The 19,020-nt window shown below is 48.5% G+C and overlaps 6 protein-coding genes across 6 annotated transcripts; 3 read left to right on the top strand and 3 right to left on the bottom strand.

The window, feature by feature from the left end:
• Nucleotides 1-11: 11 nt before the first annotated feature.
• Nucleotides 12-1,634, bottom strand: VTN77DRAFT_1283 (uncharacterized protein; the record flags this gene model as incomplete). The annotated part of the gene is made up of 2 exons (XM_069416997.1): nt 12-764; nt 906-1,634. 2 exons carry the CDS (start codon nt 1,632-1,634, stop codon nt 12-14), a joined length of 1,482 nt encoding a protein of 493 aa, XP_069280237.1.
• Nucleotides 1,635-3,291: 1,657 nt separating this feature from the next.
• VTN77DRAFT_1282 (uncharacterized protein) lies at nt 3,292-4,543 on the top strand (the record flags this gene model as incomplete). Its single annotated transcript, XM_069416996.1, has 2 exons — nt 3,292-3,563; nt 3,661-4,543. 2 exons carry the CDS (start codon nt 3,292-3,294, stop codon nt 4,541-4,543), a joined length of 1,155 nt encoding a protein of 384 aa, XP_069280236.1.
• Nucleotides 4,544-5,241: 698 nt separating this feature from the next.
• VTN77DRAFT_1281 (uncharacterized protein) lies at nt 5,242-7,069 on the top strand (the record flags this gene model as incomplete). The annotated part of the gene is made up of 5 exons (XM_069416995.1): nt 5,242-5,628; nt 5,718-6,184; nt 6,238-6,355; nt 6,416-6,594; nt 6,658-7,069. The coding sequence occupies 5 exons, from the start codon at nt 5,242-5,244 to the stop codon at nt 7,067-7,069; spliced, it is 1,563 nt and encodes a 520-aa protein (XP_069280235.1).
• A 1,048-nt stretch (nt 7,070-8,117) lies between these two features.
• Nucleotides 8,118-8,535, bottom strand: VTN77DRAFT_1280 (uncharacterized protein; the record flags this gene model as incomplete). Its single annotated transcript, XM_069416994.1, has 2 exons — nt 8,118-8,303; nt 8,407-8,535. The coding sequence occupies 2 exons, from the start codon at nt 8,533-8,535 to the stop codon at nt 8,118-8,120; spliced, it is 315 nt and encodes a 104-aa protein (XP_069280234.1).
• A 4,324-nt stretch (nt 8,536-12,859) lies between these two features.
• VTN77DRAFT_1279 (uncharacterized protein) lies at nt 12,860-14,147 on the bottom strand (the record flags this gene model as incomplete). Its single annotated transcript, XM_069416992.1, has 2 exons — nt 12,860-14,021; nt 14,080-14,147. The coding sequence occupies 2 exons, from the start codon at nt 14,145-14,147 to the stop codon at nt 12,860-12,862; spliced, it is 1,230 nt and encodes a 409-aa protein (XP_069280233.1).
• A 224-nt stretch (nt 14,148-14,371) lies between these two features.
• Nucleotides 14,372-15,217, top strand: VTN77DRAFT_1278 (uncharacterized protein; the record flags this gene model as incomplete). The annotated part of the gene is made up of 2 exons (XM_069416991.1): nt 14,372-14,594; nt 14,937-15,217. The coding sequence occupies 2 exons, from the start codon at nt 14,372-14,374 to the stop codon at nt 15,215-15,217; spliced, it is 504 nt and encodes a 167-aa protein (XP_069280232.1).
• Nucleotides 15,218-19,020: the final 3,803 nt, after the last annotated feature.

Here is a 19,020-nt window from a genome sequence, read left to right as displayed (position 1 = left end):
TTTTGTCACACCTAAGTTCTGTGTTTACGTGTCGCGGCAATGGACTCATCCTCGCGAACGACCCGCGATGTTCGTGGCCGTCTCCCCGCTTTCATCCTGCGATCAACTGAAGGAGCACGAGCAGGAGCAGGAAAAGGAAGCTCTTTTTTAATGTACTTGGGACGAGCTGTTGACTTCGTGGCGTGAGAGATAGAGGTTGACGCAAGTTGGCCAACCAGCTGGGCGATCTTCTTGTTCAGAGCGTAGATCTCGGCGTCCTTTTCCTGCAGCTCGCGCTGGTGACGCTTTTCGTCCTTCTTGTAGCCCTTGACGTCTTTCTTGAAGAGCTTGATTTCTTCACGGTATTGTCGCAGCTTCCCTTCAAGCGTGGCGTTGAGGTATTCCAGTTCTACCACGCGGAACTTCAGCGCGGCAGCTTCGTTCCTGTAACACGAGCAATCACTCGGATGGTTGAATGTAGGGCGGCGGTATCTAGGACCGTAACAGCTTTCATGGTTCGTTCGACAGCTGTCCTCAAGGGAAATATGTTGGACCTCTTGATTAATTGCATCGTGGAAGTTTTGAAGGCCAAAAGCGCCGTTCTTCCGAACGTTTAATTGTGAAACGTATGGTAGCAGAGGCTCATTCTTATCTGTATCTCTCGTTGTGAGATGACTTTCCCTGGCAGCCTCCTGAGTTTCTCGGACCATGAGGGTTAGACGACCCTTCTTCTCGTCATATGTGGTTTGTAGATCTCCTGATGAGCCGCAAGGGGGTTTGCGGTCCTAAGAAACACAAACATTAGCATGAAAAACAGAAACCATTGATCGTCGAAACGGAAAGTTCACGGAAGATCTTAAATACACCCTCCAGAAATTCACCACGGGTTAGGAAGAAAACTTGGGGATGATCATGAGAGGACTTGCATTGTATGACCCCGAATCATCAACCTTAAGCTCATTAAAGTTGAGTTGCATATCTTTCACCACTTCTCTTCTTTTAGAGACATATGTGTCCCCCTTTGTTTCATTTATTGAATGTCCCTTTGAGTCCACACCAGCTTTCTCGCCTTCAATTAGACTCGAGTCGTCCCTCAGCAGCTTCGCAAAATCATTCACAGCCCATCGTGGTTTTTCACAGGACGAGGTAGGCATCAAAGCTCGCTGCGCATCTCCCGATGATTTGTCTTCCTTTTCTGAAGGTGAGGCACGTGTTGGTGTTTTGCGAGACTCGACTCTATCAGGAGCCTCGAAAGAGAAGGAACCGGGAAGCTCAGCACAAGACTCCTTAGGTGGTGGAAGTTGTATGCTGGGAACGTTGCCCGGAGATTTTTCATCGCGTAGAGGGCTGACTGGACCACAAGACGCCGAGTATTCGCTCACTTGAAAAGGTAGCGAACCCAGTTCTTGTGACAATGAGGGACCTGTTGGTATCCCAGCTGTTAATGACGGTGCTGTTGTGGAACTTGTGGTGAGAACAATGTTTTCGGATTCCAAACAGATTGAAAGTTTGCTCTTGTGAATTTCGGAAATATTCGACTTGCTCTCTGCATGGCTATTTCCAAAAAGGGCGCTTAGATGCTCGAAGGATTTGATAGCCTTGTTTGAGCCGATATGACGAAGGCTAGGTTTCGACTTTGGCGAGAACAAAGACATGTCGTTGAAGCTCAACAAAGAAAAAAGAGAGAGGGAGATAGAGGGACAGAGGCAGAGGGACAGAGTACTAGAAGGTCACCCCGGTCAAGATGAAAAACAGAATAAAATGGGACAGGAAAAGAGATGTCGTAAGTTGTGACAGGGACTGTTTTTAGAAAGAAGCAACAGAGTTCTCCATATTTGCGCCGCGCCATACAAGGGACCGATGACTCGATACCAGGCTCGATAACGTGTTAGGAATGATTCGTCCAAGAGTTCCGAAAAAAAAAACCATGGATTCTGTCCCGGTACCTGGGTCTGGACCATGCCTTCAACACTGCCGGAGTTGGAGCGGGCAACCATGAACGCTGATCAAACATCTCGTGCTTGCCGAACGCACCTATCACGACTTCTTTGGGCCAGTATTTTAGAAGAATTAGTAAAAGCAAGATTCGTGGGGGCGCTTTCTAGAATCACACCACGGAATGAACCCCTCATATTTCCGTACACCGTCCATGCAGCACTTCATCTCCGACGGGTACTTTGGAGTATTATGTTCTGACGCGATGACGGCGTTCGTCCTGTGGGTCCCAGCATTTCTATGGAGTACCACCGTGACTGCCCTGGCAGCCTCAAGGGGCCGCACAGGCCAGCCGGGCGATTGTATCATTCTACTCCGTACACGGCAATATCAATGAGTTAGGTAGTAGATAAGGACGATTATTGGCTACAATATATGTATGTAATAGCTAAGCGGCCATATCATTGAAACCCTATAATACAGTCTGTGGACAATATTCTCCGAACTTTGGCCAATCCAACATGCTGCTTTCACGACCAACACGCTGGTAAATTCCTCAGCTTGATTGCAGAGTGACAATTTAGGCGAACAACTCAAATGCTGGAATTGGGCAAAACTTATGCAGTTTAAAATAACAACGAAAATGGGTGGGGGCCGCTAAAATCATGTCGACATGGAGAGCCCGGTGGGTCATAATACACAAACCTCCATGCCATTGTTCAGTTGATGTTCGGACAAAAGTGCACAAGAGGTCTATGCACCTACCTTTATTCAGGAATATCACCTTTCCTCCCTTTAACTGACCTAAACCTGTTGTGTGATCATCCTACTGGCATGTTATTCTCCAGTTTGGTGTTCAGACAAAAATGCACAAAAGGTCTTTGTAACTACCTTTAGACAGAGGTCAGCTGACTTGACCTTGACCCCTTAACTAAACATCGGGAAAAAAACAAAAAGAAAAAAAAAGACAGAAAGAAAGAAGAGGGATAAATGCGAGGGTTAAGGTAACTGGTATAAGAAATACTGGAATGCAGATGCTCTGTCGTTGTCATGGATTTAAAATCTCCATAGCAAGGATGACAGAATCACGTGTTTCTCGATATTGGTCTTGATCGATTATCTAAGAACTTCCCTTAACTAACTAGTTACAAGTAATGACAGGACATTGTACCAGCAGGTACTTGCTTCAAGATGCTTTTTCTCCACTCCAGATGATCTATTGACACTTTACGTTTATTGTAAATCATCTTGCAGTGAATATATCGGTCCAGATAAATAAATACATCACGGTATTGGGTTTCAAAACGCAATGCCATCGGCAAAGCTTGTTCTACACCAGCTCCTGGCTTTGACCTTTGAACTCGACTGAGGTTGAGAATGTCAAGATACCGAATTGACAGGGCCAGTGGCCACGTCTATACGGAGAAGGTGATGGCTCCGGCCGTGGGTTTCTCCAGTGGCCCTTCCTGGGTGCATGAGTCCCCTTTTCTCCACGTGGACTACGAGGAACGCAGCCCGTCGGGAGTACCGACATTGAAACACTTGGCCACGAAGCAGACACTGCGGGACCAGCGGAAGCTCACTCCATCGCATTTCGTAAATGTACCCTGGCCTATCGCGAGACATCTGTGGGATTATTTGGGCAGGAGGTAAGTCGACCTCTGATATAAATCGAGGGCACTTTTCTCCCTTTGACGTGTTCTTGATAGAAACGCCGGTCCTGAAAAGGTGATTTTTTTTTTACAGTGGCAAAAGGACGATGTATATGTGGAAAGTGTTCTGCACGGCATACCCCATAGAGTTCAGCAAAGTCTCCAAGTATTGCGAAATGGTTATAGATCCTCCACAAATGCCCATGCGAGACTATCTGAGTCTTGTGAAAGATGATGCTTGCAGCTGGGTGGTTGGGTTGACTGTTTGCACCGAATACGCACGAACGCCGGAGCTTGTCGAGGTAGCCAATGTGGAGAATATTGTAGCTCTGGAGATAAGCACTCCATCGCTGGCTCCGCTCACGGATGAGGACGTGGAGATCGCGGCCTTAAGTGACCGAATCATACGGGCCTGGAGCGAGCTCGCGGAGACGTCAGGGGCATTCAAGCACCTTCGAGTCTTGCGGCTGTATGGTCAGCAGAGCCTGTCAGGAATCATCTTTCAGTACTTCGACTCCTTCCCTTCCCTGCGGGTGTGCATCGCTGCAAACTGCAGTGGTATCACATCGCAGTCAGCTGTGGAGCTCGCCAGGACGTACGGCTGGCAGGTTGAAACAGGACGAGAACTATGGGAACGCTACGAACGCCCTGCTGGCCATAAATCAGGCACTGGAGTGAGTTGGGATGGTGGCAACAGGAACCAAACGATTACGCCTCCTGCCCATAAAGATACTCCACTTCTGGATTTCAAAATTGGACTAAGCTGGGAGATCCCAAGAAGCGATTCTCAACGAATCGTCTTTTGGCGGCAAGAGCCTGATGAGACTGGTAAGACGAGTATGGGAATGAAGAGGCGCAAGGATACCAACCTCAACGTGGGTGAGGGAGGAATGGAACCGAGAAAGAGAACCAAAAAACCAGTCATGAAGGATGCCCGAAAGAAGGACCTCTCAGGACTGTTAGCAGAATTTTCTTAGGTTCTGATTAGGAAGAGAAACAAGGGATTTACTTCAATCATGCGGCCAGTTCTTCCAGATAGAGGGATATAATGTAGTGTCTCTCCATATTTTATGGGGTTTCTTTCTTTCTTTCTTTTTTTTTTCGGTCTTTTCCTTTTTTTTCCCCTCTCTTTTTCCCCGTTGTCTTCTTCTTTCTTTTGTTTTCTTTCGAGCACCCCCTTTCCCCTTTCTTGGGGGCTGGTTAAGTTCTTTGGTACAGTACTCGTGCGTATAATTTTTCAAACTTGCAATATTACTGATATGGTAATGAAGATTTCTGAGGCAGAGGACAAGAAAGAAGATAGTAAAAAAAGCGAAAAAGAGAGAGGAAACAATATAATTTAATTTCAATGGTGCCAAACACTCATCGCCGCTTGACGCTCATATGTTCCGCCGGGAACAACGGGACGAGCCGCGCTCCGCCGATGCCTCCGCGGGTCTCTATTATCGATCAAACTGTTGGCGGGTGACCAAGGCGGTGGCCCAACTAGCACGCTGCACACCGTATTGATCTCTCCACAGCCCCAGCTACTCCCGCAAACTGCACTGCCGCAAATCCGCGTCGCGTCAGATCTGTCATCCGCGTTGCGATCCTGTCGTCCAGTTGACGCCGATCTATATTGCAGGCTCCTGCAGTGCATTCCAGTGTGATTGCCCCTCCACGCACGGGAGCGGCCATGGCGGAGAAGCCGTCTCACGCGGGGCAGGATCCCCCAAACGAGTCTGCCATTCCACCTCCGCGGTCCAGCACCGATTCCCGCCCTCCTCACTTACGACAGCAATCAATGCGTCTTGCTCACATCTCGTCTGCTACCTCTCCTCACCGACAGAGCTTTGGCGACAGCCTACGCGGCATCCCCCAGTCTCCTCGTGATCGTGATCGGCGCCAACCGTCTTTAACCCAAGCAGCCATACAAGGTCTCATCGACCACCCTCCGGTCCAGAATCCAGCAGATCCGGCCTTTTCGGGCCGTGACTGGCGGCAGATATCGATAGGGGAGCTGGTCCGCCCAGATGATCTCAAGTTTGTGGAGGTCGATACCGGGATTGAGGAGGCTACCAACGTGCGTCTCCGCTGCCTTGCACCGGCCTAGGATGGAAGAATATCGTGGAGAGATTCCACTTCTGGTTTCAATGCTAAGTCGTTCTGCAGATTCTTATCGACTCTGGCGCCCCGGTCCTTCTGATTCGGGAAACCGCCGAGCATACCTCTGCTGTCGGCACCTTTGACTACACGGATCTCAATTCGTACCTCCTGTTGGCGGTGGGTTTGGTCCAGCCGGCCGAAGACCAACTCACCTCGTTCCGGGAATTGGCGCGGAAGGCAAGGGAGGGAAGTAAAATCCCATTGAAGGATGTCAAGGATCTCGGGCCCAAGGAACCCCTGACGACGCTTCCCGTATCGGCCAACCTGACGACGGCAGTAGAAACGTTTGGTAGTGGCGTGCATCGCATCGTCGTAGTGAAGGATGACAGTACGGAAGTGGTTGGCATAGTCAGTCAGTCCAGACTGGTCAAGTTTCTTTGGGAGAATGGCCGGAGCTTTCCCATAATCGACCAGCTCTATCCTCAATGTCTGAAGGATCTCCGGCTAGGCTCGCATCAAGTCATCTCGATCAAGTGTGTATCCTGTCTGTGATTCTAAATTTTCCGCCGAGCTGACTGTGATGCAGCGGAGATAAACCTCTCTTCCATGCTTTGCAGCTTATGAACAATGAGGGCATATCGTCTCTTGCGGTGGTGGATAATCATTCCAACGTGATTGGCAACATATCCACTGTGGACGTCCAGGTATGTCCTCTCAATACGAATTGTTCCGTTGCAACAGTCCTGCTGACACGTATGATATAGCTGTTGACAAAGTCAACATCCCTACATCTACTCCACAACACCTGTATCCACTTCATCTCTGTTATCTTGTCGACGCGCGGCTTGAACGAGGGCAAAGATTCTTTCCCGGTGTTCTATGTCAATCCGACCTCGACTCTAGCCCACACAGTGGCTAAGATGGTGGCTACCAAATCGCATCGGTAAGAATGCTGAATTGAGTCTCGTCTTCTTGCAGGTTGATATCAGGATGGCTGACCTTGCAGACTGTGGGTGACGGATCCGCAATCTCCCTCGTCTTCAGGCCCGCCAACACCTTCTCATTCCTCCGTGCATATGCCGGTCGGTGCGCCGCCGAGCAACTCAGGAGTCGGTACTACAGGGCGAGATCCGAATACCCAGTCCTCGACTGTTCCTCCACCAAACTACCCACCCGCTCCATCTTTGGCACAGCCGCCGCCAGCCGCACTCCCAGGTGGCCGGCAGTCCGGCCGGCTCGTTGGAGTTGTGAGCCTTACGGATATTCTAAATCTGTATGCCCGAGCTAGTGGATTAAAGCCTGCAGATCCAGCTGAGACGCGGAGCCGCAGGCGTCGAAGCAGCAGTTCTAGTCTCAACGTTCGAAAGAGCGGTGATATTGGCCGAGAGTTGGGAATTCGAGGGCCTCAGGCCAGCTAGGAAGTAGCAGCTGGAAGCTGGATCTTGCCATACTTTAGGAAGCACAGCCACATCTTAGAGCGTATCTTCAATCACTTTATCCCTAGACCTGCAGTCTGTTGACTGATGACCTCTTGAGTATTTCCTGACGAGTTACTCTATTGGGAACGGTGTATTTTGGACAACGCGTCCTGTCACAATCTTTTCTTATCCCTTCTGCCTCGTGTGCAGATACCAGGCCAGGACCTTGGAGAATGAAACAGTATCGAACCGCTTCATATGGCCTAATCCCGTTTGTGTCAATACGTTCTTTGACTTTCTTTGCTTTTAGTAATTCCATCCAGATTACGCGAACAATGAGAGACAGAAAACGAGTTTCTCATATTTTCATACTATCCTACATATTTAGCAGTCGGTAGAAGAAAAATCACATAATCCGGTTTAACGATAAGTTAAGCTAGGTGAGTAAAATCACCACCATAGCCTGCGTATGTACAGTACATAGATAGGTAAACTAGGTAATGTAGGATAATATTGATTTGAGACGATACAGATTGATCCCGATCTGATCTTTCTCTCTCTCTCTCACACACGTTTCCATAAGACAATATACTAAGATACCTACCCGGGTAGGCATCCTACCTAGGTATGTACTTTAGTTATGAGGTCCACTCTGCTGCAGATACTTTTTCGTACCTAGGTAACCCGTTCGTTCCATCCAATCCAGTCGTTCAATTCAATTTTCATGGGTCACAACCCGCTGCACACTCAAAAATCCTGCTTTTTGAGTTTGGTACCTTAGTAAAATCCCGAGGATAACCTACCTAACAGGTCATGAGTCGGATGATTGTTAGGTTAAGTACCTAGGTACCTACCTAGGTAGGTAACTTGTAAGGTTGTCCTTGTCCATGGTCTGAGTTTGATCCGTCCCTTCGGAGGTACCACAAGATGCCATCCCATCCCATCAACTTCAACCTCAACTCAACTCCGCACACCCGTCTCTTACCTACCTAACCATTGGAACCTTATGTACATACAGTACAGTACCTTGTACGGTTAGGTACCCAGGCTAGGTTACCTTCGTGTCCCCCACTGCATTGCTGAGCATGACCCGATAGAACGGCTTGAATAGCGCTGTTTTCTTGCGTTCAAAGCTGTACGGAGGCGAGTACTGGAGGACCAGCTTCCTATCCCGGTTTTGATGGGCGTGGATAATGCGGCCGTGCTGGTAGCCAATGAACGACACCATCAGGACCTGTTGATTGAGGAATATTCGTAAGAAAGAAAGAAGCGAAAGGAAAGGAAAGGAATGGCAACCGACCTATATGGCCATACCTGGGAAATTCAAAATTGCTTACTGGCATAGTCTGATGCGCCCTAAACTGGCTCTTCTCCACGCGATGATCCATGATGCGGATGATTTGTGACAACTCCCCGTATAGTGGTCTCTGGTCCTTCATCAACGGGATGCTGCACATCCACGACATGTTCTTCCATAGGTTTGAAAAAAACAAAACATCCATCGAATTTGAAGGATGAGTTGTCGTCATCAGGGCCGAGTTGGAACTCCTCCTGATCTTCAAGATCCTGGTCCCCTAGCTGCAATCTATCTTCGTCATATCTTCACCCAGCGGCGCCGAAGCAACTCCCGTCTTCCAGGTGCTGCACATCCATCTTCTCGGGGGGGGGGGGGGGGGGAAATAAATAGAAAAAATAAACTGAGACAGAGACAGAAACAGAAATAGTATGCGAGTAAGAGAGAGAGATCACTAGGCTAGGTGATAGAACTGACTTTGTCTCCCATACACTCGCAGAACAATGTGCTGGTGTGAAGAAGAAAGACAGTTTCAATGGGCAGGCAGCGAGCCTTTATCCGGATAATTTGACGCGATTGTTTTTTGTGCAATTGTCTAATTGTCCAATGAACGAACTTAACTATTGGTTGAATGAATATTTGCTCCAGTAAGTTCCATTCCTTTTTTTTCAATCCCTAGAATAGGGAAATTAATGGAGCAAATTAAGTGAATAGGTACAGTACGGACCTCGGACCGAAACTCATCCTACCTACCTACCCTAACCTCCTTAACCTACCTAGGTACTGTACAGACATACCTGTGGGCCTAAGCACCTAGGCTAGGTACCTAGGTAGGTAGGTAGGCAGGTAGGCAGGTAAAGTTCCCATGGTAAGAGACGGGTGCGCGAGGTCATGTGAGGTTGAGGTTGCTGTGGTACAGTGTACCGAAGGAAAGGGCCCAGAGCAAACCCGGACAAAGACCATGGACAACCTCACAAGTTACCTGATAATCATCTTGACTTGTGCCCTGTTAGGTGGATTTTACCTACCATACTCAAAAAGAAAAAGCAGGGCAAAAGTGTGCAGGTGGATGACCAATGAACAGGTTACTTACGAAGAACCTGCACTCGACCTATCTATCTACCTATCTACCTACATAACTAAACTCATGAGTAGGTGTCTAGGTAGATAGACCTGATCATAACAGATCCTACATACCTAACTAGGCATCTTATCTCATTACGTTATAAGAAGATAGGGAGACTCTGACCTCAATTTGGATTGAATATTGCATGGATGTGAAGACGATGGATGGCTAGGATGAGATCAGATCAAGGATTTTTTTTTGCAAAGGTCAATATGGATACTAACCGGGAAAAAAATCCGTCTCAACTTGCGGATGACGTACCCCCTTCCCTTCTCCTCCTGAAGTGTTTGGAATTCAGACAGACTTTTTTTCGGGCGCGATTAGTAACCGGAAGATTCCCCGAAGTAGAGACGTGCGTGAGACGAGGTAGAGAGATAGATACGATAATCTAGCTCCCAAGTCAACATGAAGCATTAACATGTCAAGAACACAAAATCGACAAAACAGTACAACTGCAGCAGTAGTTAAACAAGCACGTTGCGTTGTGATCTTGGTAGGTACAGAGTAGGTACGCTGCAGTCTTGGGAATAGGTCGATCAACCTGCCCACCTGCCCACATCAGGTACCTAAGGTAAGCTGCCTGTGGGGAGGATGGAGGATGAGGATGTGGACAGTGGACAGCACGACGATCCGGTCAGCTACCGAGAACGGCAGGCCGCAGGCGATCCGCAATGCAATAATCCCGATCCGATCAGAAAGAGATATTAAATCGACGATTCTGGACCGGACCATACCTCCGTACGCACCGACAGTGGGCTCCTACAGTACAGGACTTGTCCCTTCTTGTCGAAAATAGGCGAGCTCTATCCAATATAAACTCCCCCAGTCAATAGGTAAGCATGGATGCTAGCGGATGGAAGGAAGCAGCCGAACTGTAGCCTTAATCTCATGATGGGATGGATCATCGTCTCACTCTCTACCAGTAATTCGGTCATCGCAAACGACGGATACCGAGTTTATCCAATTGGTTGGTCTTTCTATCGATAACATGGACTGCTCATGATTTTTCAGGGTTTTTGTCTGACAGTTATACAGAGTACATTGCAAAGCGCAGATAATTTCCGGACAGAGAAATGAACGAGGATCAGTGGGGACGGACTCTCCTTCCCCACACATCTCTTCAGTTCTCGCATTATTACTCTACGAGGTACGTTCTGCACGAGGGAAAAAAACAACAAAAGACAGCAGTTAAGCTGCATAGTAGTCAATAGGTACCCACCTAATCTAAATACCTGACAGTCCTAGCACGACATCCTGCAGCAGCAGACTAAAAGGGATATCCAGTCCAGTCCTGTCCTGTCCTGTCAGCAAGCCAGGCTGCAGACAGCCAGACTAAAAGGAGTGGGGAGTGGAAACTGTGGATCCTGACGGGTGGAACCAGTGGAACCTACCTAAGATTTAAAGTTTAGCGCCGTCGGCTAAGATAAGCGCCGCCAATCACGTCAGAATAAGCTCAACTCCGTCGGTTCCTTCTGTTCAGAGAAGGTCCGTGCAGCTGAACCCTTGCTGGGAGTGCCCGGAAGTTGGATCCTACCTATTACGGCGGAAGTTTATATACCTACCTACCTACTTAACCTACCTAGGTAGGTACCTTACCTCAGACTCAGCGTCAGTAGTTAATAATTGAATTAATATTAAGCCTCCCTCCTGGGAATTTTTTCCCACTACCACCTCTATACACACGAACGAACTACTTAAGTTCTATCAGCTAGCTTCCAATGTCGGCAAGATTCCGAAAAAGATCTGTCTATTGCTTCCAAAGGAGCCCCAAGCGATGAATGGATGGAGAAGATAGCCAGCTTCTGTCTGACAGGTTAGAACAGTCGGACTGCTTCCGTAAGATAAGCAAAGGATGTACTGTATGTACCCACATGTAGTCAGCAACGATACCTTCAAGCTATCGGGAGAATTTTCATCCCGGTGGGTACCTAGTAGGTAGGCAATGACACTTGAACCCAAATTTTCCAATCAAAAAAAAAAACAACTACCTAACCTATGTAAATTTGAACTTTGCAAAAAGGTACTGTACTTGTACTGTACCGTATATAATAATAACCAGAAGAAGAACAAGAATGAGGAAGGAGAAAAATGTGAAAATGAGAAATACAAATGACAAAGATGGAGGACAAAAAAAAACTCTGAACTTCACTGCCAAAACCCAACTTCATAGGTACCCTGGAATTCGTGGTATGTTCCCTTGGAAGGAAGGTTTGGTTAGGAACCGTTCCAAGGTCAGGTTAGGGTTTCTTTTCCCCCTCCCAATTTCCCGAGCTGACATAAGCTAATGTATGGAACTTGGAAACCCTTGAACCTTGGCTTGTAATGTAGCTTGGAATAAAAAGAATTGAACGAACGGACGAACGGATAAATAAATAAATGGCTAAATGGAATTAGCACTAGACAGTATTTTGCAGGTACCTACCTAGGTACCTACCTACATACATACAGACATAGGACGATCCCCAATTGCCTACCTACCTAATATATGTGTCTACATGGATATGCATCGAACAGCACAAGAAAAAGGGCAAACAGACAAACAAAGAAACTCAAAGTAATCAGCTGCAGCATGCATATGCACATGCATGCATGCTTAAATGCAGACAGACAGACAGACAGATCACATAGGATTCGAACCTTTAGATACCTGCCTAAGTAGGTTAAGGTAGCCCGTCTAAAAAGCTTGATTGCAGGACTGCATCCCTGCAGGTGATTAGACCGCAAACGTAATTGGCCCGCTGCTTGCGCATGGTCCTCAAATAATCACTCCTGTCCTACCCAGGTCGTGGCCTAGATAAGTCAGAAACTGACAACAGGGAGGTTGCCTGACCAGTCGGCAGCTCGGGTCATGCCACCAGCGGCCAGAACCCCGGTTGCTCAAGCGGGGAATCAAAGTTAGATGCTGACAGAAAACTTAGATAGATGGATCATGGAGGCCGGTTTTTGGTTTGGCGGGAATCAAGCCAGACATTCCTATTCTCTACCTAGGTACCGACCTAGGTAAAATTTCTCCTGCCCGAAGGATCCTTTCACAGCACAGCACTGCAACAATACAGGTAGAGTAGATGACAGCAACGCTAGTAGTATCACAATACAAGCAGACAGCACAATTCCATCCAACAGAATGAGCGCCAAATATAAGAAAAAAAAATCACAAGAGTAACTCGTAACTTCGCCGGGTGTTGAGTTCACAGAATCCACCGCCAGCCTACAGCCATCTTCAATCGCCGACCCCAGTTTCGCCAAAACCAAAAGAAATCAAAAAGCAAGAAAAAATCGCAGTCAAAAGTTTGTACAAGAACATACGAATATAGCATACAAGAGAAGATATAAATGTAAGAGCAAGGCATATGCACGTAGAAACGCCTGCCTACGCAGCCAACGTCAAGTCACTGTCCAGCGCTTCCAGCGTCACCCAGTCCTCAAAGCTAGCAGCAGGATCAGCCACCGGTGTCTGCCATTGAGCGGCACTCTCCAAACCCAACGCAAAGCGCGTGAACTCGTCATACTCCGGGTCGACCGCGTCAGTCGACACCAGGGCTGGCGGCTTAGCGGCACTGTCATCTTGTGTAGTCGAGGGCAGCTTGTCCATCTTGTCATCACCCCCGCTCACGGGAGACGAATTGGACGTCGTCGGAGACGGCGACAGCTCCGGAGTCGGCCAAGCCTCCTGGGGCAGACTCGTCAAGAGGTCAGCAGGGGACAGCATCTGACTGTTGTTTGCCGAGAAAACTGGCTGGGGATGAGAAGGCTCCGACTCGGCTCGCGCAACATCATGGTTGCTGGGCGTCGGGGTCGCCGTTCCGGACCGCTGCTGCTGCATCATCAAGGCATCAGGCGCAGAGGCCAGTCGTTGCCGGCCCAGCCATGCAGACTCTGAGCCCAGATAAGCCTGCCGGAGGAGGTGTTGGCGCCAGGCCGCAACGGACTGCGCCTGCGCCTGTGGCGTCATCGCTTGGAATTGAGCGGCGGCAGCTGGTGACGCCCAGGTTGGGCTTTGCGATGGGGTCAAGTAAGCTGGGAGTTGCTGCTGCGGTAGGACGTTGGAGAAGGCGCCTGGCGTCTGCATGTACGAGCCGCCAGGGCTTTGCACGTACGACGTCGCCGGACTGCAAGCGGACAAACCAGCCGACATTGGAGTGGAGACGGCACTCATGGAGCGCTGGTGGTGGTGATGGTGGTTGGGCAGGAAGTCCCGAGCGGACGGAATGTCGATATGCATCTTACGAACACCGCCATCCGGAGAGACGCGAGTGGCCTGTGTGGTGCTGTTGGCGCCGGCGGCGAAGGCGGCCAGGAGCTGGCGCTGGAACTGCTCCTCGATCTGCATGTTCTGGGCCTGCAGCATGCGGAGGCGCTTCTCCTGATAGCGCTCGTCGACTTCTTCGTACATGGCCTCTTTCTCAACGATCTCTTTGGTGATGTTGAGGGCCTTGCCTGTGCGCTTCTTGTGGAGCGCAGACGCTCGATTGGCCGACTCGAGGCGGGCATCCAAGCTGCGGTCCTTGCGCCGTGAGGCGGCTACAAAGGCGCTGAGTGGTATATGTCTCAGCAAGAAGATCAAAGAGAAAGAGTTGTCCATGTACTCACCGTTCCTGATTCTCCTCCCGCGTCCGGGTGACAGGAGAGACGTCGACATCTGCAGCTGAAGATGCCATGACTATCCAAAACTGGCAGAGGACGAAATGATCGTCCAGGTGGATAAAGGATACGGATTGATGTAATATAGAATGGACTAGACTAGACTAGACAGTATCACAGAGCCCACGAGGAGCCCTGGTAAAAGATAAAGATGTGGAAGGATGAGATGAAGAAAAGCACGGGTGAGACGAGACACATAGCTCCAGGCTGCAGGGGACACGAGGGTTCAAATAGAGCAGCCATGTTCTGGGCCCTGCCTTCCTCCATCACCCCGGATCAAGGGCGAAGGCCTGGGCTTGATGGTCGAGAACCTTGGGCGGAGGAGCTGGGAGCTGGGAGCAGTGGGCCGTCTGGATCGGCTGCTAGGCCCAGGTTGACTGCTACCGAGGCGGGGCAGCGGCTGTCAAAAGCGCCCGCCGTGAAGCCTCAGTGTGCTCTGTGCAACCTAGAACCCGTGGGTCGCCGTAGGTCAGACGCCGCAAATCCATACCTGCACCAGAGGCATCTGGCTTGAGATCTTGTGGGGAAGACAGAAGCCACCTCAAGCAACGATGAAGGCAAAGGATCATACGCAGACGACCAAAACGGAATTGATGAGGATTTCCGAATGGATTGATCCATACTGTACAGATGTACTGTACACGGAAGGAGGGAAGAAAGTCTTGGTCATATCTCTTGTTGGCCGGCTTTTTTTTCTCCAAGTCAGACGATTGGCTCTGAGTATCGTATGTATGTACAGTCAGTACTCAACCACCGAGAGAAGTACCATAGAGGAGGGATGCAACCTCAGTGCAACTAACAGTCAGCAACCGCGGATGCGCGCCTCTCGAATGGCTGGGCAGCCGCTGTGCCGCCGCCGCATCCGGCTAAGCGCGCGCACCCTCCCTTTTTTGGGCCATGGATGCTCCTGCCAAGTTGCCAAGCAGGCTCCACTCTCCACTCGCCAGTCGATCGGATTAGGAAAGCGCGACTCGACGGTAGGGCTCAGGCTCAGATCTGCCCCGCACGATCAGGGATCTGCACGATCACCGTTGGCACCGCTTCAGCTTCACCAATGGAGTGGGCTCGACTGCACGTCAGAAAATGACGGACATTGACCTCAACTTTAATTCATATCAAACGGTTCAAACCCCGTGCAGAGGCCTGCTGACGTTCGCGGCAAACCAGCCAGCGGTAGCCGTTAGCAAAAACATTTACAAGATTTACAAAGCTTTACAAAAGCCTTACGAGTTCCATATATGATGAACGTGCAGCCCTCCGGAAGGAAAAGCCGAAGCAACGCACGGTCTCTGCACGGTCTCTGCAATTCGGGGTATTTCCAGTTGTGGACCCTAAAACTGGAAATCATCCCATCGAATACCTATCCAACGCGACCTACAAGACCGGCGGATCCGTAACCTCGCAAACGAAAGTGCTGCATCGGGCAGAACACTACTACTACTGTTATTAAAATGGAAGGAAGGGAGAGAGAAACGGAAACCATACGAGAGATACGAAAGTTTACTGCGAAATACGAGTATGTACTGTAGGTGCTTGCCTTAGATACCTACCTAAGGTAGGTACCTATGCACCCGCTTAGTTAGATCTAAAACTGTGTCCTGCCTGAACTGGCCATCTTGGCGTGTGCCTCACTCCAGAAGGCCCATTGGCTCGAGATCCACAAAGCTGCCTACCTGCCTATTTGAATTTGCAAGTTAGTCCGTATTACAGCCAAGCCCAGTCGCCCGCTATTCGTCTAGCTTGGTGTGGCTTGCTTGCCTTGCCTTGGCCTGGCCTGGCCTTTACGGATTCTTTCCCCGGACGGTCGGAGAAAACAGGCTGCAAGTCATCCCTCGCGTCCGAGAGTCTAGCCTCTCTCCAGCTCCACAGTGTCTTAAACATGCTATGAAGCGTTTCTCCGGAGTGATAGAGAGGGCTGACGTTGTGATATTTGTCAACATTGTTGCTTGTTTCTTGGGTTGATTCTTCTCTTGGTTCCATTATTGTCTCCTCTCCTTAACCTTCTTGATCTATGAGATTGTCGCATCTTCCTGACCTAGTTATGTTCCAGGAGTTAGTTTACAGAGTACCTAGGTAGGTTACCTTGCATACCCAGATTACTCCAAGCCCTTCATCCTCTATGTGGAGGGCAGTAGGGAATTATTTACATACATACATACATACATACATACACACATACATACATACATACATACATGCAATACCTACAAGGCCAAGCAAGACAACACAAGACAAGACTTTGAAGGCCAGTCTAGTCTAGACCAGACCAGACCCAATCAATGGAGGTAGAAGGCTAGGCAGGACAGGACAGGGCACATGACCTGACCTCATTTGACCCGACCTAACCTAGGTATGCTTCGGACCGATTCTCCATTTATCCGACTCGTCACTGTTGCCTCTGACTGGAGGCGGAGGCTGAGGTCCCTCGGGAATTACCCTGCCCTATGCTACCTTACCCTAATAGGGTAAAAAAATGGAATTTACGTAACCTCAACAAAAAGTTGCCTACCTATGTAAACAATGGGGAGATCCGCCGGTCGCGAGATTCCCCTTCCTGATCTAGAGCTGGCGGCATGCCGCTTTTGCTCACCCTAGCTGGCCGTGGCAGGGGTAAGGAAAGGTGAAGGTAAGGCAGCGCTAAGGCTGCCTTAGTTTTGGTTAAAGTTACCTCTAACTTACTATAGGTAAACCTGCCCTCTTTTTGTTATAACTGCACTACTTTTCTCTACTATCCCTTTGCCTTTTTTATTGATCTGAGCACTAGCAAGGCAGATTTTGGATGCTCAGTTTCAGGTGACTATTTTATTATTGTTGGCAGCTTTGCTACCTTTTGTAACTTCTCCACGTTTAGTATCTCCATTACTACTGGCAGAAATGCTCATGTTAGCAGTTCAAATAAGAGTGCTTTTAAGGCTTATATCTGTTTTTATGCTCCTTATTCCTTCTTTATAGTGGGATGTCTGATACCCTCTCAGGATATTAACCCTGGCAAAGATGTGTCCTAATAATCTATTAGTATATAGTATAATATTATTGTGTGGCAATATGCTTTAATATATTAATTTAATATATTACCTACTAGACTCTTTGGGTCACCTGGCATATGGGAACCATCCTTTATAGCATTAATGCTTTTCTACTTTAGACTGGCAAACTTTTAGAAGTTTATTACAACATAAAAATAATGAGGAGAAATTCCTAGGCCAACCGACTTCAGGATCATTGGGTGTACCCATCATTACATAAACTTGACCATGATACAAACATCAGTTTGGCAACGATAGGGTAATTAGGTGACTAGCGGGGCCGTGTTGAGAGGACGTGGTGAGGACGTGGTGAGGACGTGGTGAGGAGGGTGAGGATAGAGGGTGTGGCGGAGGTGAGGCGAAAGCAGCAGGCTTCGTGAGCTAATCCGGAAAGATGGAGTTGCACATCTCCTCATAGATACCTGGATATCTACCTAGGTCGTTAACGGGTTGGGCTCGCGAGTTAATCAGTCAGTCAGTCTATCTATCTATCTACCTTGGTAAGTAGATAGGTAGGTAGATAATCAGCCCATTGTACTCCATACTATGTATGTATATTACACAGTGGAGCAGTTCGAGATCCATCTTAAAAAGAAAAAAAATTAGCTGTCCTTGTGGGGGGCACGAAGGAACCTCGGAGAATTCCCCAACAATATGGGGTGTTCCTCATCCAGTTTAGGCTTGATGATTGATGATCCTCATCGGATTTCCCCGACAGATCTCGATTTCCCCGACTGACTCAACTCAACTCGACTCGAATTTGCCACAGTTCAAATATACCTAAGATAGGGTTCCACCACTACCATAGGTAACTACAGTACAGACTACAGTACAGTACAGCCCCATTATTGTGGCTTGTTCCAGCCACGGAATATCACTTGCCTGTCACCAATTCGAAACTTCATCCTACCCATCCCATATATGGGGATTGATTTGAATTGAAGAAAGAGAAAGAGAGAAAGAGAGAGAGAAGAACTACCTACCTACCTATCGCCAATTCCAATTTCAATTCCATCCAATCCTATCCTGGAGTTGGAATTGAATCGAATCGAATCGGGAGGAGAGAGAGAGGAAGGACAGCGTTCTGCAGTCTTTTCGTTACGAAGTTGATCTTTTGCTTCCTTTTTTTTCACCTGATGAATAGATAATTAATGCCATTCTTTTCTTTTCGTGTTCGTAGTATTTGATATCGGACACCTTTTTTTTTTTCCTTTTACGTCTGAAACACCCGATAGGACGATACTACCGACACAGATCATGTCCATACATTAACGTTAAAAATGGAAAACCCCTGATAGGTCGATAGCGCCGAGGATACAGATCGATCGATCCATTATTTATGGACTCCGTACAAGGTACCTAGTGGACATCGTGGACGTAGATTTGATTTTAGGCACGGGGTTAGGTACATCATCCATCTCCACTCCACTCCACTCCAATCCACTATCTACACTACCTAGATAAAGTTTCTGACTGGCTCCGGGCCAACAAATACACATTGATAGGTAGGCAATTGGATAGCGGAAAAGACTTGAAAATAGGGCTGAGGTGGACACCGTCTGATGGATGGCGAACAACCTACCTATTCAGGAAGGTACCGTACAGCAGTAACTTAAGTTAAGTAGACATCGAATCGAGATTCGCTCGAGCGATCTCACAAAGGCTATGGCTTGGCATGGCACGGCATTATTGTTGAGGGCTATCTTGGCATCCATCGCATCCACACGGACACACAATCCATTGTCTTGTGGCTTGGCTTCATTATGGATGGCTCACCTAACCAGGCAGGACAACACACCGTGTGCGTTTGTGTTTCTCTGACAAATCACAGCCAGCCAAACGTCATCAACCGAGATATCCATCG

The sequence above is a fragment of the Rasamsonia byssochlamydoides genome (genome assembly GCF_041956645.1).
Source record: "Rasamsonia byssochlamydoides strain NRRL 3658 unplaced genomic scaffold VTN77scaffold_12, whole genome shotgun sequence".
NCBI lineage: Eukaryota > Fungi > Ascomycota > Eurotiomycetes > Eurotiales > Trichocomaceae > Rasamsonia > Rasamsonia byssochlamydoides.
This window is presented reverse-complemented; position numbering and strand designations above follow the sequence as displayed.